The sequence below is a fragment of the Oncorhynchus nerka genome, linkage group LG4, assembly GCF_034236695.1.
Source record: "Oncorhynchus nerka isolate Pitt River linkage group LG4, Oner_Uvic_2.0, whole genome shotgun sequence".
NCBI classification, from domain to species: domain Eukaryota; kingdom Metazoa; phylum Chordata; class Actinopteri; order Salmoniformes; family Salmonidae; genus Oncorhynchus; species Oncorhynchus nerka.
In genome coordinates this window covers 64,161,480-64,186,289 of record NC_088399.1, presented here as the reverse complement: position 1 = coordinate 64,186,289, position 24,810 = coordinate 64,161,480, and the positions used below count along the sequence as shown (strand labels likewise).

The 24,810-nt window shown below is 43.8% G+C and overlaps 1 protein-coding gene across 4 annotated transcripts in view; it reads left to right on the top strand.

The window, feature by feature from the left end:
• col14a1b (collagen, type XIV, alpha 1b) overlaps positions 1-24,810 on the top strand; it is an 83,970-nt gene that overhangs the window by 2,421 nt on the left and 56,739 nt on the right. For 3 of the 4 annotated variants that reach the window (XM_029658237.2, XM_029658238.2, XM_029658239.2), the window contains exons 3-5: positions 2,439-2,555; positions 12,224-12,364; positions 12,525-12,629. The exons of the other annotated variant lie outside the window; for it this stretch is intronic. In XM_029658237.2, the coding sequence (XP_029514097.2) occupies positions 2,439-2,555; positions 12,224-12,364; positions 12,525-12,629 (363 nt within the window). The remainder of the gene's footprint in view (positions 1-2,438; positions 2,556-12,223; positions 12,365-12,524; positions 12,630-24,810) is intronic. 4 annotated transcript variants of the gene reach the window in all.

The following is a 24,810-nucleotide window of genomic DNA, read 5'->3' as shown; positions in this document are numbered from 1 at the left end:
TGTGTGTCTTTTTGATGTGCTGCTTTTGTCAAAGCGTTTGTCTGTGTCACTGTCACTGTGATTATTTTACTTCAAAAGGGAAAAGTCACTATTTTCTGGTAATATAAGTAAATATTTGCGTGTAAAATCACATCATTAACATTCCATTTGATGTGCCGCTTTTGTCGAAAGCATTTGTCTTTGTGTCACTTTCACTTTGTGATTATTTTACTTCAAAGGGAAAAGTCACTATTTTCTGGTAATATAAGTTAATTTTTGTGTGTAAAATCACATCATTAACTTTCCATTTGCAGTCAACTAAAGTGTTTTAAGATTATGATTTTACATGAACTACCTACCCTTATGGTCCTTGCCTATATATACAATGTTGCAAACAATATCTGACTTTGGCCTTATCCTTGTTGATGTGAAGACAAACAAGAACTGCACCCTCAAACAGCTGCAGTTTGTTTACCTGGGCTTGTCTTGACACCGTTGCCCAGTCCTCAAGTGAAACGAACCACAGCATTCCTGTGCTAAGAGTGCACTCTGTACTGTGCTAACCTGGGCTACAGCATAGTGCCGCTTTGTGTTGTATTGTAGCATTACACCTTGGACAGTATCCATTGGGTGTCGGCAGAAGCCTTCTGCTCAAAAGGGCCGGCCTCTTGTTTAAAGTAAACAACCTGTCCTTTTTACAGGTCAGAGTTCAAAGTGTACGGTCAGTGGGCTTCAATAGATGTTTCCTTCAAAGTGCACTAAAGAGGTTTAACTGAAAGCATCCGGCCCTTGAGGTCGATAGACAAGGGAGGGATGTCTGGGAACACAGGCCACTGTCACCCAATGGCATGTGGCCACGTGCCCATCCCTACAGTGTCAGCATCTCACCCAAAATGGCCCTTCTTATAACTAATTCTTACATATGAATTCAAATGCATTAAACTTTCTGTACTGTATCTGACTTCCAAACTCCCCATGGGTACTTGAGGTCTCTTAAACCCTCCGCAGCCTGCTGGCTGCTTGCACAAGATGGCTATGAAAAATATATGAGAACTTAAGCCCATCTCCACACAGGCAAGTCCTTTGTCTCGGAGATGTTGTTTACCGAGCGTACAACTAGTCTGAGACGTCTGTTCTGGAAATTTCCTGGCTCACTGTACATGGTGATGCATAAAGTCTCTGAAGGTTTAAAAAAACAAAAAACAACCCACAAACAACACACATGCTAATTCTCTCACTCGGGGAAATGACATTCTTCAGAGAAGATCTTTTTTTCAGAGAGAGTTAAGCCCTGCTGAATACCCAGCCCCCATTTTCAGGTTGGTGAGCTCAGTACAGTATTATTATTCGCCTGTTTGCACCATGTACCATCTCCGGGCTCTTTACCTTCCGATGAGTTAATCCATTCTATGTGCTTGGATGTATTCTTTCCATACCTACATCAATGTCTCCAAATATAATCTCATACACACATCATTATTCTGTATGTTTCAACTGTAGAGCTTCGCTCTCATTTATGTCAGTCATAGTGAAGGTATTTAAAGAATACATTGGCACCAGATAGCTTGCCTGCTCCTAATGAGGACACAAACAAGACAAGTTTGTGGGACTGTTTGCGGAACTTTCCATTATTACCAAATTAGATGGGAATGTTTATTTGTATTTTATTTTACTCTGGGATTTGGTCATGCCTAGTATTAACTACTGTGCGGAGCTGTGGGATGTTGACCCAAGAGGAAGTGGTGAAGTGGTATATTGCTCTACTTGCAGATAGATATCTTCTTGAAGACAGGAATAGATGCTATTCCAGTGCCTTTCCCTTTGTCGCTGCTACAATTGAAAAAAAGTCACATTCTCCTCTGAAAAGGCCTCAAAGTAAAGAGCACACGCTTTGTAATACACCCTCAATTCGACTGCTCCGGCCAAATGCAATCATGATGAGATCAGGGATGGTTCTTTGATGCTGAGATAAGTGCTGCACAAAAGACCCCCCCCCCTCCAAAAGAGACATGAGAGCTATCAATGGCAAAGTGAGAGAATGTGACTGCTTTTTTGTGACATCTGTGGTATTCTTTGAATCTGTATCTTTGTTATTTGGCCAAGATACAATCTTTTAGGACTTGAAACACAGATGGGAGTGCCTGTTACCTCGCCAAACTCTGGCTGGAGTTCAATCTAGCTGCTAACTGTTTCATAATCACTTTTAACTCGGGAATCTCAAGTTTCATGCATTTTCATTGGCAAAAAATAAATCACCAAACCTGTCGCACTCTACTAGTTACTGAATTCGGACAGTTTCTTCAAAGAACATTGTTTTTTACACTTGATTGAACCCCAACCACTGTCTTGGTGTCATATTAACCATGCATTCAATATTACTATTGAATATTATATACAAATGTTTCTTGAGTTAGTCAATTATTGTAAAAAAATAGTGTTTTGTGTCTTTTTTTGTCTAGTTGCCACTCCACGAAGACTTCGTTTCAAGGTCCTGAGCGCAACCCAGCTGCATGTGTCATGGAAAGAGCCGAAAGGAGACTTTGAAAGCTACAGATTTATTTATAGCACACAATCAGGTAAGGTCCAGCAATGTTACAATCAAGTTACGATTCGGCCCTGAAGGACTACGCTTTCTAACTTATATTCTGTGTTTCACAAACGGCTTCATACTTGCAGTGTAGAAAAACGGAATTACATATCAATTACATGTCAGATGATGATGTCATCTGGTTATAGCCCGTCTCCTATGACGTGAATGGCTTCTGGAGGTTTGACTAGTTCATTAATGGTAATTGGAGTAGGAGTTGAAGAAGACACAGACTGATTGGTAATGATCATGAAGAAATGAGGAGAGTGAGATAGCCAATGTCTTTGGCACACACTTGCAGTAAAGAAATAGGAGTACTTCAGAGTATGTGATTTCCCTCCATTTTATAATCACGTTTGGAAATGAATTCCAAACATCCATTTTGTAATCTATGTTAATTACTGTGATTGATACCCGTAGTAAGCCAACGACGTGTATCAACTTGAGAAACACTGTATTAGGCGAATTTGACTCAATGTGTAGTACAGCCTACCATTTCACTTCTCAAGTTGTTCTTAAGGTAAGATATTTATAAATTGCCAATGTATAGATCGACTCCATGACATTCCACCATGGCTTTTACTTTGAGTCCTTACAGTACCTTACCCGCAGCTAGGGGGAAAGCTGCAGCTCCAGTGTCTTGCCTGGCCTTGATCTGGTGTTGATAAAGATGATGGAGTAAGCGCCAGTGAGCAGAGCACAAGCAGCTGTATCTAAACTGCCTGAGGCAGGCCAGGGCGGGGGGCACAATCTTATCCCAGCTCTGGCACCCTGCTAAAGGAGCACATCTCCCCACCAAGCCAGCTTCCTCTGGTGAACTTCTCCTTATGCCAGCTGCAAAATAGAGGATATTTCAACCGTTTCTTCCAGACCTGTGTTCAAATGATATTCGTTTTTTCTTTTTAAATGCTATGCGCTTTTGATCGAGTCTGCCTGTAGTACCATATTGGTAAGGTTTGAGACTATTACATTGGTTTCTTTGCACCAGGCAAGCTCAATCGAGCACATTAAAAAGTATTTAAAAAGTATTAAAACAAATAAATAATGCTATTTCACTCCTCTCTCTTTCTCAGTAAGAATTGTCATTCTGTGTGGGTTGAAATGGGAGCTCCTGAGAGAAGCTAGTCAGTGAGCCTTTGTTCATTGAAGAAGAGTTGCTTTGACAGAGGGCAACACCCGCAGACATACATAAACCATTATGATTGGGGTGGAATTGAATGCCGCGCTAGATTGTGGGTAGTAACTCTGGCAGTAGGATTATAGGTTCAGGGGTGTGTCAGAAATATTCACAACCAGAATTATAGGCGCAGTAGCTGGCGGTGGCAATAAAGGGCTGGGATTTGACAAATTAATACATTTGAGGTGTGACGAGGGCTTAGCCATTCACTGGCCAATCAACGCGTTTCATGGATTAATATTGCATGCCGTTGTGCCAAGTTCTGTAGGTTATTGACAGTCTTCGCATTGTCGTCAACGCCAATGCGGCTGGGGGCACGGAATATTCTCATCGTAGTCCATTGTGGATTGATACTACAGTTTATTAAATAGGATAAGCTATAGTTTTATTTATTTATTTTTTATTTCACCTTTATTTAACCAGGTAGGCTAGTTGAGAACAAGTTATCATTTGCAACTGCGACCTGGCCAAGATAAAGCATAGCAGTGTGAACAGACAACACAGAGTTACACATGGAGTAAACAATTAACAAGTCAATAACACAGTAGAAAAAAAAGGGGAGTCTTTATACAATGTGTGCAAAAGGCATGAGGTAGGCGAATAATTACAATATTGCAGATTAACACTGGAGTGATAAATGATCAGATGATCATGTACAGGTAGAGATATTGGTGTGCAAAAGAGCAGAAAAGTAAATAAATAAAAACTGTGGGGATGAGGTAGGTGAAAATGGGTGGGCTATTTACCAATAGACTATGTACAGCTGCAGCGATCGGTTAGCTGCTCAGATAGCTGATGTTTGAAGTTGGTGTGGGAGACAAAAGTCTCCAACTTCAGCGATTTTTGCAATTCGTTCCAGTCACAGGCAGCAGAGTACTGGAACGAAAGGCGGCCGAATGAGGTGTTGGCTTTAGGGATGATCAGTGAGATACACCTGCTGGAGCGCGTGCTACGGATGGGTGTTGCCATCGTGACCAGTGAACTGAGATAAGGCGGAGCTTTACCTAGCATGGCCTTGTAGATGACCTGGAGCCAGTGGGTCTGGCGACGAATATGTAGCGAGGGCCAGCCGACTAGAGCATACAAGTCGCAGTGGTGGGTAGTATAAGGTGCTTTAGTGACAAAACGGATGGCACTGTGATAAACTGCATCCAGTTTGCTGAGTAGAGTGTTGGAAGCAATTTTGTAGATGACATCGCAGAAGTCGAGGATCGGTAGGATAGTCAGTTTTACTAGGGTAAGCTTGGCAGCGTGAGTGAAGGAGGCTTTGTTGCGGAATAGAAAGCCGACTCTTGATTTGATTTTCGATTGGAGATGTTTGATATGAGTCTGGAAGGAGAGTTTGCAGTCTAGCCAGACACCTAGGTACTTATAGGTGTCCACATATTCAAGGTCGGAGCCATCCAGGGTGGTGATGCTAGTCGGGCATGCGGGTGCAGGCAGCGATCGGTTGAAAAGCATGCATTTGGTTTTACTAGCGTTTAAGAGCAGTTGGAGGCCACGGAAGGAGTGTTGTATGGCATTGAAGCTCGTTTGGAGGTTAGATAGCACAGTGTCCAATGACGGGCCGAAAGTATATAGAATGGTGTCGTCTGCGTAGAGGTGGATCGGGGAATCGCCCGCAGCATGAGCAACATCATTGATATATACAGAGAAGTAACAGTGTTGACAGTCAACATTGTTCAAATTGGCTTCAACGAGTACAGGCCTCCTTTTCCTTTCGTAAAAGCTGACCACGACTCCATTTTGTTGCTCCCTGCTTACAGACAGAAGCTAAAACAAGAAGCTCCCGCACTCAGGTCTGTTCAACGCTGGTCCGACCAATCTGATTTCACGCTCCAAGACTGCTTCCATCACGTGGATTGGGATATGTTCCGCACTGCGTCCAACAACAACATTGACGAATACGTTGATTCGGTGAGCGAGTTCATTAGAAAGTGCTTTGAAGATGTCGTTCCCATAACAACAATTAACACATTCTCAAACCTGAAACCGTGGATTGATGGCAGCATTCGCGTGAAACTGAAAGCGCGAACCACTGCTTTTAACCAGGGCAAGGTGACCGGAAACATGACCGAATACAAACAGTGTAGCTATTCCCTCCGCAAGGCAATCAAACAAGCTAAGCGTCAGGATAGAGACGAAGTAGAGTCGCAATTCAATGGCTCAGACACAAGAGGTATGTGGCAGGGTCTACAGTCAATCACGGATTACAAAAAGAAAACCAGCCCCATCACGGACCAGGATGTCTTGCTCCCAGGCAGACTAAATAACTTTTTTGTCCGCTTTGAGGACAATACAGTGGCACTGACACGGCCCGCAACCAAAACATGCGGACTCTCCTTCACTGCAACGTGAGTAACATTTAAACGTGTTAACCCTCGCAAGGCTGCAGGCCCAGACGGCATCCCCAGCCGCGTCCTCAGAGCATGCGCAGACTAGCTGGCTGGTGTGTTTACGGACATATTCAATCAATCCTTATCCCAGTCTGCTGTTCCCACATGCTTCAAGAGGGCCACCATTGTCCCTGTTCCCAAGAAAGCTAAGGTAACTGAGCTAAACAACTGCCCCGTAGCACTCACTTCCGTCATCATGAAGTGCTTTGAGAGACTAGTCAAGGACCATATCACCTCCACCCTACCTGACACCTTAGACCCACTCCAATTTGCTTACCGCCCAAATAGGTCCACAGACGATGCAATCTCAACCACACTGCCCTAACCCATCTGGACAAGAGGAAGACCTATGTGAGAATGCTGTTCATCGACTACAGCTCAGCATTTAACACCATAGTACCCTCCAAACTCGTCATCAAGCTCGAGACCCTGGGTCTCGACCCCGCCCTGTGCAACTGGGTACTGGACTTCCTGACGGGCCGCCCCAGGTGGTGAGGGTAGGTAACAACATCTCCACCCCGCAGATCCTCAACACTGGGGCCCCACAAGGGTGCATTCTGAGCCCTCTCCTGTACTCCCTGTTCACCCACAACTGCGTGGCCATGCACGCCTCCAACTCAATCATCAAGTTTGTGGACGACACTACAGTGGTAGGCTTGATTACCAACAACGACGAGACGGCCTACAGGGAGGAGGTGAGGGCCCTCGGAGTGTGGTGTCAGGAAAATAACCTCACACTCAACGTCAACAACTTCAGGAAACAGCAGAGGGAGCACCCCCCTATCCACATCGATGGGACAGTAGTGGAGAGGGTAGTAAGTTTTAAGTTCCTCGGCATACACATCACAGACAAACGGAATTGGTCCACCCACACAGACAGCGTTGTGAAGAAGGCGCAGCAGCGCCTCTTCAACCTCAGGAGGCTGAAGAAATTTGGCTTGTCACAAACTTCTACAGATGCACAATCGAGAGCATCCTGTCGGGCTGTATCACCTCCTGGTACGGCAACTGCTCCGCCCACAACCGTAAGGCTCTCCAGAGGGTAGTGAGGTCTGCACAACGCATCACCGGGGGCAAACTACCTGCCTTCCAGGACACCTACACCACCCGATGTCACAGGAAGGCCATAAAGATCATCAAGGACAACAACCACCCGAGCCACTGCCTGTTCACCCCGATATCATCCAGAAGGCGAGGTCAGTACAGGTGCATCAAAGCAGGGACCGAGAGACTGAAAAACAGCTTCTATCTCAAGGCCATCAGTCTGTTAAACAGCCACCACTAACATTGAGTGGCTGCTGCCAACACACTGACTCAACTCCAGCCTCTTTAATAATGGGAATTGATATAAAATATATCACTAGCCACTTTAAACAATGCTACTTAATATAATGTTTACATACCCTACATTACTCATCTCATATGTATTTGTATATACTGTACTCTATATCATCTACTGCATATTTATGTAATACATGTATCACTAGCCACTTTAAACTATGCCACTTTGTTTACATACCCTACATTACTCATCTGATATGTATATACTGTACTCGATACCATCTACTGCATCTTGCCTATGCCGTTCTGTACAATCACTCATTCATATATCTTTATGTACATATTCTTTATCCCTTTACACTTGTGTGTATAAGGTAGTAGTTTTGGAATTGTTAGGTTAGATTACTCGTTGGTTATTACTGCATTGTCGGAACTAGAAGCACAAGCATTTCGCTACACTCGCATTAACATCTGCTAACCATGTGTATGTGACAAATACATTTGATTTGAATTTAAGCGTCGCACTTCTCCTCCAAAAAAAGTAATACTAGACTACCATAAATTGTATTGTATGTGTGAGGCACGTTCTCAATAAGCACGTTATAGGACTGAATCATTTGAATATGTTTGGTGGAGTGAGTCTTTGGTAACCAGACAATAGGCGCGTTTTGGAAATGGGGACGGATACAAGCCGAAAGGAGTTTGCACTGCAGGTAGGCCTATGTGAGTTGTGAATAATGCAAAAGCCTCACGAGTAGACAATTATTTTAGAAATCTTTTATGGATAGGCTCCTTGGCTAATGCATGAAATACACCCAAAGCATTGCTGTTGAAACAGCTAGTAGTATAGTTGGACTAGGGTAAGGGTAGCCTACTGACGGCTTGTTTAGGGGAAGAAAAAAAAATAGCATAGCACTGGGCTCAAACTCACAAGGCTCAGAGCATGCTACTTATATCACTGCCCCTCGGCAGTTCACAATTCTCTAGCAAGCAGGGAGAGTACTTGATGATACTTAATGGATTGTTTTTAATTATTTTGTTTTAAGCCTTCCCCAAACCATAGCCGTAACCTTAACCACTTTAAATGAATACCTAAACTTAATAACCCTTTACGTTGTTGTTGTTTTAACCCTGTAACGATGCAGAATTAATCGGTAAAAAAAACTGCCAATCTGCAGTCAAGAACCAGAGTTCATCTCAGCCTATGCTGCACTTCAGTCCTTTGACTTTTTGGCCCTGACGGGGACATGGATTACCCCAGAGAACACTGCTACTTCAACTGCTCTTTCTTCATCTGACTATGTTTTCTCTCATAGTCCAAGAGCATCTGGTTGTCGCGGTGGTGGCACAGGTCTACTCATGTGGAGATTTTCTCTTTTCTCACTCTCACCTGTCCATCTCATTTGAATTCCATGCCACACTGTCACTTGTCCACTCAAGCTTAACATTATTGTAATCTATCACCCACCAGGTGCCCTTGGAGAATTCCTCAATAAGCTTGACACCTTGATAAGCTCATTTCCTGACGATGGCTCACTGCTCTTCGTACTTGGCAACTTCAACCTCCCGACATCTGCCTTCAATGTATTTCTTTCCAACTCTCTCTTTCTCCTCCTTGCCTCTTTTGACCTCACCCTTTCCCAATCCCCTCCAAATCACCAGGCAGGCAATACGCTTAACCTCATCTTTACTAGAGGCTGCTCGCCTACTAATCTCACTGCGACCCCCCCCCCCCCTCCAGGTCTCTGATTTTCCTTTTCTGTCTCCCTTTCCTCCAACCCTAACCACTCAGCCCCTACCCAGGTGGTCATGCAATTTTTCACTCTCTCTCCAACTACTCTCTCATCTTCTATCCTATCATCTCTCCCTTCTGCTAAATCTTTCTCCCTCCTGTCTCCGGATTCTGCCTCTTCAACCCAACTCTCCTCCCTTTCCACATCCTATGACTCACACTGTCCCCATTTCTCCTGGCCGGCTCGGCCCTCCCCTCCTGCTCCGCGGCTGAGTGACTCATTGCGAGCTTACAGAACAGGGCTAAACTTCGGAGGACCTATCATCCTTTCACTTCCTCCTCTCTACCTTCTCTTTATCTGTATCTGCTGCTAAAGCCACTTTCTACCACTCTAATTCTCTGCCTATAGCTTCTGCCTATAACCCTGGGAAACTCTTCCACCTTCCCCTTAATCCTAAACCCCCCACCCCTGCGGACGACTTTGTCATCCACTTTGAAAAAAAGTTTGACGACATCGATTACTCATTCACTCAGCCTATTGAGTCCACTGGTCTCACTCACACAGAACTACCCTACGCCTTGACCTCTTTCTCCAGATTAAATCCTACAAGTAGTGAGGTCTGGCCGCCCGACAACCTGCCCGCTCAACCCCATCCTTTCCTCCCTTCTCCAGACCATCTCTGGAGATCTTCTTAGATTCGTTCCCTCTGACTTCAAAATGGCTCGAGTTTGTTCCCCTCCTCATGAAACCAACACTCGCCAACACTCGACTCATCTGACATCAAAAACTATAGACCTGTATCCCTTCTTTATTTTCTTTCCAAAACACTTGATCGTGCTGTCTCTGATCAACTTTTTCGTTATCTCTCTCAGAATGATCTTCTTGACCCCAGCCAGTCAGGCCTCAAGACGTGTCATTCAAATGAGACTGTTCTTCTCTGTGTCACGAAGGCTCTCCGCTCCTACCAGGGGATGTGAAGAGGATCTGTGTCTGCACCACGTACTCTCCCTACTGGTGTCCCCCAGGGCTCGGTTCTAAGCCCTCTCCTCTTCTCTTTATACACCAAGTCACTCGGCTCCGTCATATCCTCACATGGTCTCTCCTATCATTGCTATGCCGATGACACTCAACTACTTTTCTCCTTCCCCCCTTCTGACACCAAGGTGGCGACACGCATCTCTGTGTGCCTGGCAGATATATCAACTTGGATGTCGGTCCACCACCTCAAGCTCAAACTCAACAAGACGGAACTGCTCTTCCTCTCCATCACGGTTGACCACTCCACCATCTCCCCCCTCCCAATGTGCAAAGAACCTTGGTGTGACCCTGGACAACACCCTGTCATTCTCTGCAAACATCAAAGCAGTGACCCGGTCCTGCAGGTTCATGTTCTACAACATCCGTAGAGTACGACCCTACCTCACACAGGAAGCGTGTCCTCTCCCATCTGGGCTCCTGCAACTCGCTGTTGACTGGGCTCCCTGCTGTGCCATAAAACCCCTGCAACTTATCCAGAACGCAGCAGCCCGCCTGGTTTTCAACCTTCCCAAGTTCTCTCATGTCACCCGCTCCTCCGCACACTTCAACTGAAGCTCGCATCCACCACAAGACCATGGTGTTTACCTACGGAACAGCAAAAGGAACTGCCCCTCCCTACCTTCAGGCTATGCTCAAACCCAACACCCCAACCCGAGCATTCCGTTCTGCCACATCAGGTCTCTTGGCCCTCCCACCCATACGGGAGGGCAGCTCCCGCTCAGCACAGTCCAAGCTCTTCTCTGTCCTGGCACCCCAATGGTAGAACCAGCTTCCCCCTGAAGTTAGGACAGCAGATTCCCTTCCCATCTTCCGAAAACTTCTGAAACCCTACCTCTTCAAACAGTATCTTAAATAATCCTCCTCACCTTCTATTTGACTATTTCGAGAATGCATTGGGCAGGACATAAAAACAGCCTTCACCCCCCCCCCCCCTCACTAGCTCTGACTCTACTGATAGCTACGTTATTGAGGAAAATGTACATTTTTATGCCTGTGATATGTGGTTGTCCCACCTAGCTATCTTAAGATAAATGCACTAACTGTAAGTCGCTCTGGATAAGAGCATCTGCAAAATGACTCAAATATAAATATATACAGAGTGTGCTGTATCAACACAGACATTTTGCTGAAAAAGACAATATCAGTGCTTTTCAAGTATTCTCCGGTACATTCGGAAGTATTGGTCAAGATTGTTTGAGTCATTCAAAGGGGTGCGTCCTAAGGTCCAATTGTGTCAGATGAGGCCTCATAATACCTGTAAATGACCTATGATTGGCGCATCATCTTTAAGCAAGACCTGACAGGACTTGACACCCCCATTTCTACAACATGCCTACACACCTCCATTTGCAACATGTTGCCTTCGGGCCATGCTTAGCAGCTATATCAAAATAGTAACAAAGGAGGAATTGTACGTGACAGTGAACGCAGTTAAAGACGAGTGTTAAATGTCAGGATAATTGTAATTCCGTAGTTCTGTTCTGATATGCAAAACATGAAGGATGAAACCTAAGGTCAATGCATAAATAGTACATTTTAGCCACATTCCCTTAAGTGCTTCAATGGTCTGCCAGGCTCGATTTATATGAATTGATTTAGAATCAGTAGGCTACACGGGGAGTGCGTTCTCCCCTGTTTTCACACAGCCCTGTTAAGTTGTTTTTGAAGAGAGAGACAGTGGAGTGAGTCCAACTGAGTGTCTCCATGTACTGTGCATACTGTTTCTTGAAGTAATTCAGGTGTGTTGGAACAGGCCTCACTTTACTTCTCCTGCAGCAGCCGCTGAGCCACTGCCTAGTTCATTTACTGCCGTATCCAGTGGTATCCTTCATTGCAACATCAAATGTCATTCCTGACATTCCACCTGAAAAGGAGATTTCAAAATAGTCAAAATATCCCAAAAAGTATATTTTTATTATGGTAAACTAATTTTCAATAGAATGTATTTAATAAACAATCAGAACACAAGTGAAAACAATTTCATTCATATTTACAAAGATTGGTCTTGTTTGTTACTTTCTCCCAATTCCAGATGCAGAGGAGACTGAACTAGAGGTGACAAAGAAGGAAGCCAAAGTGATCATAGACTTTGACCCCAGACAGTTATACACAGTCAAGGTCACTGCTGTGAAAGGTGCTCAGGAGAGCAAGCCCCTTCTAGGAACATTTGAGGGTGAGAAGAGCCTTCGACCTTTTACAACCTATTCTATGATTACATGAACTTGTTCAATCAAAAGGTAATAGCTGGTCTGTGTGATTGCCATTGTTCCAACACATTTGACAAAATGTATTCTACGGTATGTGTCAATGGAACTGTGTTTGGTTTGTTTCAGCCCAACTTTCAGAGCCTGACGTTAAGAACGTACAGCCCCAGAATGTACGCCCCAAAAACCAGAAAGACACCAGTGTCACAGAGGAGAACAATGAGATATCTGAAGGTAAGTATGGGATGTATGAGTGACCAACCTGAAATCTGGAAATTGCCATGGCTCAGTCTTCAAATCAACCAAGAAATCAACATGGAGAAGATTAGCTTGAAGACACACAGGTAAGTTGAAGCTCCAAAGGGCTCTTGGTTGGTGCTGAGGCTATACCTGGTGGTGGAGTGGACAGCTGTACATTTTTCATTGGGAGTGGATGCGAGAATTAGAAAACATTGCCCGTGTGATGTTTTTGTTCAAACTTTTCTGAAGAAGAAAGGCCTTGAATGGGATCCTCATTCCCACTCACTCATTGGAGCAACAACTGCAATGTGCTTCATTTCATGTGGACTTTGAAGGAAATTCCAGGGCTGGAAATTGCCACAAAGTAAGTCTGCATTGGATCCCAGTAAACAAAACTTGTAATCGGACTCCAAGACACCAGAGGTACCACAGACACTGTCTTGTGGTCCTGAAACAGACAGAGCCGGAGAGGATCTGATTAAACCAAAAGCACTGGATATTGAAGCATTTTGGACCAATGATCTACTTGTGATTTCTGTGTTCCGTAAAACCAAGGTAAGCCTGAAACTGTTTTCCTTTTAAAATGAGCATGAAGTTGTTATAAATCTGTTATGGTAAACGATCGGCCAGGATCTAAAATCTGGAATGACAAAGTTTAAAACCAGTCATCATGACACTGATACAAAGCTGTAATGTTATAGGAGTCTACAGTTATGTCTCAGGGCTAATACTGTATAGGAGGATTCAGCCCCAACTGAAATAACATCTGTCAGGGTAAAGGTTATGTATGCAATAGTTGCAGAGGTATTTTAACACACCCTTACAGTTGAGTTCAAACAGATAAAAGAGACCTGGGGACTAAATATTGATTATTTACAAAGGATTGATCTCAAAGTGTCTGCCACAGTATTGCTCCTTGTCTGTAACCAGTGTCAATATTTTTTAAATTAAAAAAACAAAAAAAACTGTGATAGTAAAAGCTGTTGGTAGGCTGAAACAGGCTATTAGTGGTAGATTTAGGAGTTTGTTTTCAGACAAAGATAGTAACAGTGTTTATGAAACTCCTGTGGAGTCTGTGTTTCATGGTGACTTGGATCGTCTGTGCTTCTGGCATAAAGAGCTATGATTTGGCTGAGGTGTCAAAAAGTGTTTTGCAGTTATGGAGTGTGGTGTAAGGATCCCTGTGGTGCTTTGAGGTCTGCGATGGATCACCTGCCGTCTCTTAAAATGCTCAAATTGCCTATGAGTAAAAGACAGAAGGGGAAAATAACTTGGATATAATGATGCTGCTTTTCTTTCTCCAAACTCTCTCTTTCCCTGTCAAGCTCTAATTTCTTCCTCCTCACTGTTTCTCTCCTTTTCCCCTTCCTCCTTCTCTCTCGCCCTCTTGCTCTCCACTCTCCCTCTCTCTCTCCATTGCATGTAGACAGTTGACACAGACAGCTATCTCCTTGCCCACACTTGCAGAATACCTTTGCTATGTTATCACGGGGCCCATACTTGGACGGCTCCAGGCTTGCTAAGTAAACCCCCTGTAGCTCCCTGCCTGCCTGGGTGTGCAGATATACCAGAGGGCATAAAGGTGTGCCCAAGGCCTGGCAGATGCCTCAGTCCCACACAACCTAGCACTTACCTCCACGCCTACCCTCTCTGAACTGGGCCCAGGAAGGATATTAGGCCCCTATATTTATGCCCTAATTGAAGTTGCTGGGGCCGTGCTCGGCAGAGTCGGCGCTTCCGGAGGTGGTGGTGGTGTCATAAGGGACACATATAGGTAATTAAGGCCGGATGACTCATGCATCACCATGGCAGCGCTTATGTTGTGCAGTGGCCGGGGTTTGGGATCCGAGGCTCAGGGTTGATTGACACATTTTTGAGCGAAAAGTCATTGGTGTCAGTCGGTGAAGGGATAAAATGGCATAGTTTATGTATGACACGTTGATTTTTAGCCCCTTTTGGCTCTAGATGAGTATATGGGTATGTGCCATGTGGTATATTACACTGCCATAACATTATCATAGGCATTTACTTAACGTCTTTTCATTTCTTTCCAGTTTATGTTTGCCCTTCCAGCTTTTAGGTATATTCTATATGCAGCGGCATACGCAGTTACCAGTACATCTGAACCAATAACCACAACCAGTACCAGACCATATCCTTTACCTTTCAGCTAGACTGCTTTCAGTTCCCGCTGGCTACACTGCTACCTGTGCAAGTTAGCGCAGATAGCATTAGCTTATCATCCGCCCTGTCGCTTGGGGGTCAAGGAGGATATTACGCTTCCTCAATGTCCCTTAACTAGCAGGTGGTTGGGGAGGTGGTGCTGCCAGACAGTATTACGCTGCGATGACATGACCCATTTGTTTAACTTTAATTACACGGTCATTTGTTCACACGGAGGTAATTGGACTGTATCCGGAGAGGCCGGCGAGATAATGAAATCACAGCTTGCTCCTGATTCCCCCCACTCTTCAGAGGACCCTAACGCGCTGTAGTGTCGCCCCCAGGAACCACAGGTTATATTTTAAGCATAGAAGACATTTAGTGGTCTGTAGTAGCCTACGGGCAGGGCTGCTTAGAGGACAGAGAGGTTCTCTCTAGGCTCATGAATAACAGCTAAGAGATGGGGACAGAAGATGTTATGGTAGTGGTGTCTTTTGAGGCTGTTTAGTGAAGGAAGAGGTTGTTATTTAACTTTTTTGTTGATTAAGATGCGATTAAATATCTGTGCAGTAGTGAATGAAAATGTGACAATTTGCCTTGTAAAACAGCACAAATTCAGCAATAACAGGTGCAAACTAGTGTTTTGAAGCATGGCTAACTTTCCTAATCCTCTTGGATGTCTGGAAAACACAGTATTTTCACAAGACATAAGAGCAACCTGAGGTACAGTGAGGGAAAAGAGTATTTGATCCCCTGCTGATTTTGTATGTTTGCCCACTGACAAAGAAATGATCCATCTAGAATTTTAATGGTAGGTTTATTTGAACAGTGAGAGACAGAATAACAACAAAAAAATCCAGAAAAACGCATGTCAAATGCTATAATGTTATAAATTGATTTGCATTTTAATGAGGGAAATAAGTATTTGACCCCCTCTCAATCAGAAAGATTTCTGGCTCCCAGGTGTCTTTTATACAGGTAACGAGCTGAGATTAGGAGCACACTCTTAAAGGGAGTGCTCTTAATCTCAGTTTGTTACCTGTATAAAAGACACCTGTCCACAGAAGATTCCAAACTCTCCAGCATGGCAAAGGCAAAGAACTCTCCAAGGATGTCAGGGACAAGATTGTAGACCTACACAAGACTAGAATGGGCTACAAGACCATCGCCAAGCAGCTGGGTGAGAAGGTGACAACAGTTGGTGCGATTATTCGCAAATGGAAGAAACACAAAAGAACTGTCAATCTTCCCCTGCCTGGGGTTCCATGCAAGATCTCACCTCGTGGAGTTGCAATGATCATGAGAACGGTGAGGAATCAGCCCAGAACTACATGGGAGGATCTTGTCAATGATCTCAAGGCAGCTGGGAACATAGTCACCAAGAAAACAATTGGTAACACACTACGCCGTGAAGGACTGAAATCCTGCAGCGCCCGCAAGGTCCCCCTGCTCAAGAAAGCACATATACATGCCCGTCTGAAGTTTGCCAATGAACATCTGAATGATTCAGAGGACAACTGGGTGAAAGTGTTGTGGTCAGATGAGACCAAAATGGAGCTCTTTGGCATCAACTCAACTTGCCGTGTTTGGAGGAGGAGGAATGCTCCATATGACCCCAAGAACACCATCCCCACCTTCAAACATTATGCTTTGGGGCTGTAAGGGGACAGGACATCATCACCACATCAAAGGGACGATGGACGGGGCAATGTACCGTCAAATCTTGGGTGAGAACCTCCTTCCCTCAGCCAGGGCATTGAAAATGGGTCGTGGATGGGTATTCCAGCATGACAATGACCCAAAACACACGACCAAGGCAACAAAGGAGTTGCTCAAGAAGAAGCACATTAAGGTCCTTTAGTGGCCTAGCCAGTCTCCAGACCTTAATCCCATAGAACATATGTGGAGGGAGCTGAAGGTTTGAGTTGCCAAACGTCAGCCTCGAAACCTTAATGACTTGGAGAAGATCTGCAAAGAGGAGTGGGACAAAATCCCTCCTGAGATGTGTGCAAACCTGGTGGCCAACTACAAGAAACGTCTGACCTCTGTGATTGCCAACAAGGGTTTTCACCAAGTACTAAGTCATGTTTTGCAGAGTTTTTCTGGATTATTTTGTTGTTATTCTGTCTCTCACTGTTGAAATAAACCTACCATTAAAATTATAGACTAATTATTTCGTTGTCAGTGGGCAAACGTACAAAATCAGCAGGGTATCAAATACTTTTTTCCCTCACTGTATTTCTGTAACCATGGACACAGGCATGTTTTATTTTTAAGGCTGAAGTCATGTAACTGTTGGAATTCTCTGTTCAGTGTCAAAGACACCAAACTAATTAATTACAGGGAATTGTGTAACAGACTGTATAGTACTTTTGATCTTCAGCCGTAGTGCTGTTCATGTAAGACACGCAGGAAACACTGTTATGAAATGGAAATAATTTGATGGACAAATGGAGCATTGCAACTTTTATGCTGGACTCTTGGGATACTGCTTCCTATTGAGTGACAGGTATTATGTCATTCACTTGTTGGTATTATAACAGGTTTTATAACAGTTTCATTGCAAAAGAAATTCACCTGGCTGGCTCGGTCTGTCAGCTTGTGGTGAAAGGAACCCATTTACTATACATGGCTCAGGGATGGACAACTTTGATGGGGGTGGAGGCCACAGCAAATCGGACTCATCATGAGGGGCTGCGTACCCACATCCATACCCACACATGCAGTCAGAGTCGGCCCTAGCCTTTTGGGGGCCCGTGTTAACTAATTTCATGCAATTCTACTCATTTTGCCGAGAGGTGGAGAGATAAATTCGCAATTTTACAGCTAATTTCCTGCAATTCTTCACTTTTTGTCAAAGGGTAGAGACAAATGTTTCCCTTTTTTAACATGATATCTGATGATCAATGGTGGCCCTCAGGTCGATAATTCGACCATGATTTAGATAGCTGGTCGCTAGACTAACATTCCAATAAAAATAATGTTAGCTGACATGGGCTAATTGAGTGACTGTCATTGACGGACATAACAAGAGAAACTGCTGATGCACAACCAAATTTCGAAATTGCACCTTGTGTATTCTACCATTGATCTGCAGGCCTACAAAAAAAGTGGTCCGCGGTCCATCAGTTGCCCATCCCTGCTTTAGCTGATGCATATACAGACCACAGCGAACTTACCGGATACATTATGTACAAAATGAGCAATCAACAAACAACTCAACGCAATGTCATTTCCCCATGCTACAAATCACGATGAACGATGAATCAACAGAGCATGCCTCATCGCAGACGGATGAATCAACAGAGCATGCCTCATCGCAGACGGATCCACTGTTGATAAAGGCAAATTGAAAGTGAGCAAAATAGTGCTGTGGCCTAGACTGAGAGAGAGTCTGTTATTCCATTAATGCAAGTGCAGGCTTTACTGAGTTATGAAGCGTGGAGAAAAAGCTTCATTAATGGAACTTGACATTCAGACAGAGTCATTTGGAGTCCCAAGTAGAAATAGAAGGGTTAGGAATGTGACAGGTGACGGATGCTCTCAGGCAGTTAGGCGGGCACACGTTTTAAAGTCACCTAGTCAACCCCATCCAGAGAAAAGATGCCACGTGATCACGTCCATATTGCCCGAGGGAATGGGCCTCTGTTGACCAGCATCATTCATTAGGTGGACGTGTTTAGCCTCTGAGGCTTGAACTTTTGATGACAGTTTTCTTATGAAAAAATGTTGATGTTTCCTTTGTTGTTATTGGTTTTGGTTTTGGGTGAGTGAGGGAGTGTACACTTTCTGAGATGTCACACAAACACCTGCCAGGATGTTGTGTGAGTCAGTGTGGCTGTCACATCACCCAACTCCTCCAGTCTGTGGTTAATTGTTTCTAGCGACAGAAGTGCATTTGAATATTCGCAGGACAAGTTTGACTTACAGTAATTTCCCCCGGGTTCCCACGACAACGTCTGAACGTTGTCACATTGTCTGCTCATTGTTCGGTTCTCTACCGTATGGGGCTGACAGATAAACGAGTAACATCCTCGCTTGGTTGACAGCGCGGCCCTTTCTTCGTATGCTGCATCGCCTCACAGTCACAAAGCCAATGCCCAGAGGTGAGGCTTTACCTGTTCCACTCTGCCCCAGTCGCTGTAGTCCCATCACTCACTGGGAGTGGGGCCGTGTGGCCTCTTAGCTTAAACATCTTCATAAGCTTCATAAGCTTATGGTATGAGAAAGTACTGTGGAAAATATGCAGACAGATGGCCATACATTCTGTAGACACATTTAGGATTTTATTGGAGAATAGGGAGATTCTTCTGTCATAACATCCTTCATAAGGCCGAGGATTTTAAGTCGATTCTTTTCAAGTTACCCATCGAAAAACATTAGCCTATACCTGCGTTGTTTTCAGATAAATGCATGAGGAAAAATCAACCTGGATCCCCTAGAGAATTATGAATGCCAGAGACCAATCATAATCTGATATCAATGGACCAGTAAGAACCGTACAGATGAACCATACACCATTTGATCACTATTAATAAGGCACTGCTCATATCTAATCCCTTACATATTTCAGCCACATATTCCAAATACTACAATAACATTAAGAGAAAACTAGCATTGCTATATTGAGGCTTGTATTATTGGTTCTACTGTAGTCTGTGAGATGCCTGTGGGAGGAAAGCATGGAGATTCCTCCTTATGTACTGAACAAAAATATAAATGCAACATGCAACAATTTCAAAGATTGTACAGAGTTACAGTTCATATAAGGAAATCAGTCAATTAATTAGGCCCTAATCTATGGATTTCACATGACTGGGAATACAGATATGCATCTGTTGGTCACAGATACCTTTAAAAGAAAGGTATGGACGTGGATCAGAAAACCAGTCAGTATCTAGTGTGACCACCATTTGCCTCATGCAGCGCAACACATCTCCTTCACATAGAGTTGATCAGCCTGTTGATTGTGGCTTGTAGAATGTTGTCCTTCTCCTCTTCAATGACTGTGCGAAGTTGATGGATATTGGCGGGAACTGGAACACACTGTTGTACACGTCGCTCCAGAGCATCCCACACATGCTCAATGGGTGACGTGTCTGGTGAATATGCAGGCCAAGAACTGAAATAACTGGGACATTTTCAGCTTCCAGGAATTGTGTACAAATCCTTGTGACATGTGGCCGTGCATTATCATGCTGAAACATGAGGTGATGGCGGCGGATGAATGGCACGACAATGGGACTCAGGATCTTGTCATGGTATCTCTGTGCATTGAAATTACAATCAATAAAATGCAATTCGTGGTCGATGTCCATAGCTTATGCCTGCCCATACCATAACCCTACTGCCACCATGAGGTACTCTGTTCACAACGTTGACGTCGGCAAACTGCTCACCCACACAACGCCATACACGTACTCTGCGATTGTCAGGCCGGTTGGACATACTGCCAAATTCTCTAAAAGACGTTGGACGCAGCTTATGGTAGATAAATAAACATTTGATTCTCTGGCAACAGCTTTGGTGGACATTCCTGCAGTCAGCATGCCAATTGAACGCTCCCTCAAAATTTGAGATGTAAAACTGCACGTTTTAGAGTGGCCTTTTATTGTCCCCAGCACAAGGTGCACATGTGTAATGATCATGCTGTTTAATCAGCTTCTTGCTATTCCACACCTGTCACGTTGATAGATTATCTTGGCAATGGAGAAATGCTCACTAACAGGAATGTAAACAAATTTGTGCACAACATTTGAGAGAAATAAGCTTCTTGTGTGTTTTGAAAAATGTCTGGGATCTTTTGCTTCAGCTCATGAAACATGGGACCTACATTTTAAACGTTGCATTTATATTTTTGTTTAGTGTAGTTTATTCTGCATTATTTCATTATTCTACTGTATGGTAGAGCTCCTCGGAGACAGCTCCTGTGAATAATGTCAACCCTATGAGATTATTAGGCTTAGATTTGCCACTCGGGTTGGAGGGCTGGTGTGGAGCTCCACTGGCTAATCACATGTATTATTGTCAGAGGGACCACTGGCTAATCACATGTATTATTGTCAGAGGGACCACTGGCTGATCACATTTATTATTGTCAGAGGGAGCTAGTTTGTTTGGAGTAGTTGCATAAATTCATGGTATATGTGACCAGATTTTATATTCTTCTTACCTGCTTATTTACACTGAGTGTCCAGAACATTAAGAATACCTTCCTAATATCTAGTTGCACCCACTTTTGCCCTTAGAACAGCCTCAATTCGTTGGGGCATGGACCACTTTTTATTTTCCATTTGTTTTGTTCTTGGTTTTCCATCGCCGCTCCACTTTTTATTTTCCATTTGTTTTGTCTTGGTTTTCCACACACCTGGTTCACATTCCCTCATCTGACTAAATGTATTTTACCCTCTGTTCCCCCCATGTCTGTGTGTGGAATTGTTTGTTACATGTGGTTCGCATCAGGCTGGTTTGCGCCGGGTATGTGTTTGACTCGTGTGTTTTGTTTATTGTACCGTTTGTGTACTTTGGGCGTTATCGCTGTTTTCCTTGGGCATGAATAAAGTGCGCCTGTTATCACCCATCTCTGCTCTCCTGCACCTGACTTACCTTCAACATTGTGACAGCTGGCCCATGTTGACTTCAATGCTTCCCACAGTTGTGTCAAGTTGGCTGGATGTCCTTTGGGTGGTGGACAATCCTTTATACACACGGGAAACTGTCGACAGCAGCGTTGCAGTTCTTGGCACAATCAAATAGGTGTGTCTGGCACCTACTACCATACCCCGTTCAAAGGCACTTCAACCTTTTGTCTTGCATTCACCCATTCAATTGTCTTAAGGCTTAAAAGTCCTTCTTTAACCTGTCTCCTCCCCATCATCTACTCTGATTTAAGTGGAATTAACAAGGTGACCATTTGAATCCAGTTGAAAGCTATGTCATGGAAAGGTCAGGTGTTCCTAATGGTTTGTACACTGAGTGTATAGGAATAAGTGAGTATGTGTGTGTATATACAGTACCAGTCAAATGTTTGGACACACCTACTCATTTTTTAAATTTAACCTTTATTTAACTAGGCAAGTCAGTTAAGAACAAATTCTTATTTACAGTGACGGCCTACCCCTGCCAAACGCGGACGAAGCTGGGCCAATTGTGCGCTGCCCTATGGGACTCCCTATTTTCAACATTGTAGAATAATAGTGAAGACATCAAAACTATGAAATAGCACATATGGAATCGTATAGTAACCAAAAAAAGTGTTAAACAAATCCAGAATATATTTTATATTTGAGATTCTTCAAAGTTGCTACCCTTTGTCTTGATGACAGCTTTGCACACTCTTGGCATTCTCTCAAGCAGCTTCACAAGGGATGCTTTTTCAACAGTCTTGAAGGAGTTCCCACGTATGCTGAGCACTTGTTGGCTGCTTTTTCTTCACTCTGCGCAACAACTCATCCCAACCCATCTCAATTGGGAGGAGGTCTGTTGATTGTGGAGGTCAGGTCATCTGATGCGGCACTCCATCACTCTCCTTCTTGGTCAAATAGCCCTTACACAGCCTGGAGGTGTGTTGGGTCATTGTCCTATTGAAAAACAAATGATAGTCCCACTAAGCGCAAACCAGATGTAATGGCGTATTGCTTCAGAATGCTGTGGTAGCCATATTGGTTAAGTGTGCCTTGAATTCTAAATAAATTACAGACAGTGTCACCAGCAAAGCACCCCACACCATCACACCTCCTCCTCCATGCTTCACGGTGGGAACCACACATGCGGAGATCATCCGTTCACCTACTCTGCGTCTCACAAAGACACAGAGATTGGAACCAAAAATAGCTAATTTAGACTCATCAGACAAAAGGACATATTTCTACCAGTCTAATGTACATTGCTCATGTTTCTTGGCCCAAGCAAGTCTCTTCTTCTTATTGGTGTCCTTTAGTAGGGGTTTCTTTGCAGCAATTCGACCATGAAGGCCTGATTCACGCAGTCTCTTCTGAACAGTTGATGTTGAGATGTGTCTGTTACTTGTGAAGCATTTATTTGTGAAGCATCTGTGAAGCATTTTGGGCTGCATGAGAGCCAGTTTCATCATAGCGCTTGATGGTTTTTGTGACTGCACTTGAAGAAGAAACTTCCAAAGTTCTTGAAATGTTCCAGATTGACTGACCTTCATGTCTTAAAGTAATGATGGACTGTAATTTCTCTTTGCTTATTTGAGCTGTTCTTGCCATAATATGGACTTGGTCTTTTACCAAATAGTGCTATCTTCTGTATACCACCCCTACCTTGTTACAACACAACTGATTGGCTCAAACGCATTAAGAAGAAAATAAATTCCACAAATTCACTTTTAACAAGTCACACCTGTTACTTGAAATGCATTCCAGGTGACTACTGTCATCTAGGCAAAGGGTAGCTACTTTTTTGTTAACTACATGATTCCATATGTGTGATTTCATAGTTTTGATGTCTTCACTATTATTCTACAAAAATTCCTGGAATGAGTAAGTGTGTCCAAACTTTTGACTGGTACTGTGCATACGTGTCACTTTTGTCACGTGTAGCTTTCACTAATCGATCACTTTAACCCTGCCATGTTCATACTGTAGATTAATGAGCTGACCTTTGAGATTATCTGCCTAGTGGACATACATGTTTGGAATCTGCTACTAGCCGATGCACACAACTACTTTGCCCTTTCATGTTTTTGGAGAGGAATGTTAGGCCCTTATCTTGAGGCGATGGTGACTTCTCTCCTCTGTGTTTGTAAATTGCACACATTATAAATCTGGATGCGGATGAGAGAGCGGTGCATGGATCTGCTTTGACATGGAGGAATGGGAACTCTTGGCTCCCTCTCCCTCTAGGCATTACCGCAGTCGCCTTAACCCTGACCCCGGCTTGGCCTTGACTGTTGACCCTGTGACCCATCAGATCCACAAGCGCCTGAGGTCCTCCACTAATAGCTATGTTCTAAAATAATCTCTCTCTCCCTCTTTCAACCCTCTCCCTTTCTCCATTCTTACTATCCCCTCTGCTTGTCAGTGTCCTTCTCCTATCCGCCTGTCTGTATAGTGTCTACCACTCTCTCCACCCTCTGTCCTCCTATACCTCTCTTGGAAAAGTGGCATCCTATGATGGTGCCACGTTGAAAGTCACTGAGCTCTTCAGTAAGGCCATTCTACTGTCTGTCTATGGAGAACGCATGGCTGAGTGCTCGATTTTATACACATGTCAGGAACGGGTGTGGCTGAAATAGCCGAATCTGCTCATTTGAAAGGGTGTCCAAATACTTTCTTATATATAGTGTATTCAGGAAAACTGGTCTGAATGTGAAGCCACCTGTTGTGACACCTACTCAGTGTAGTGATATGTCATCTAGAGATGTCTTGTTCTACTCTCACTCCCCATCTTCCCACCGTCTATCCACCTGGCTATGTTTGCTGCCCTGCTATTAAAGGCACTCAGACAATGCTCTTTCATTCACTCCAAAATGGTGCCCTGCCCTTCAATTAAATGTTCAGGAAACAGGAGGTTATTTTATGAGGTTGACACACATAAAACACTTTTTTTGTTTGACTTCCTTTACCAAGGTCTATTATGCTGAGATATTGATTGGTTTGGAAACAGAAATTCCAGGAAGGTATAGACTTGTAGGAAGTGATAGACCACTCTGTTTCTGTCAATGGCAAATTAAACAACTCTTAAAAAATGCAGTTCTACCCTAGATTGCATAAAATGTTCCAGCCTGATAAGTATTTGTTCGACATCTGGGGGATATGATGGTTATTGAATGATATATTCTGTCTTTTCCAACCAACAGAGTAATGTACAGTATGTTTATCTTTTGCATGGATTTGAACCCAACCACACCTTTTTGATTGAAATATTGTTTAAGTGATGCTCTCTACATTGATGTTATATACTGTATATCCTCTCTCCCCAGAGGTAGAGCAAAACATCCAGAAGATATCGGTCCTCTCAGCTCAGACGGAATTTGTGTGCCACTGCA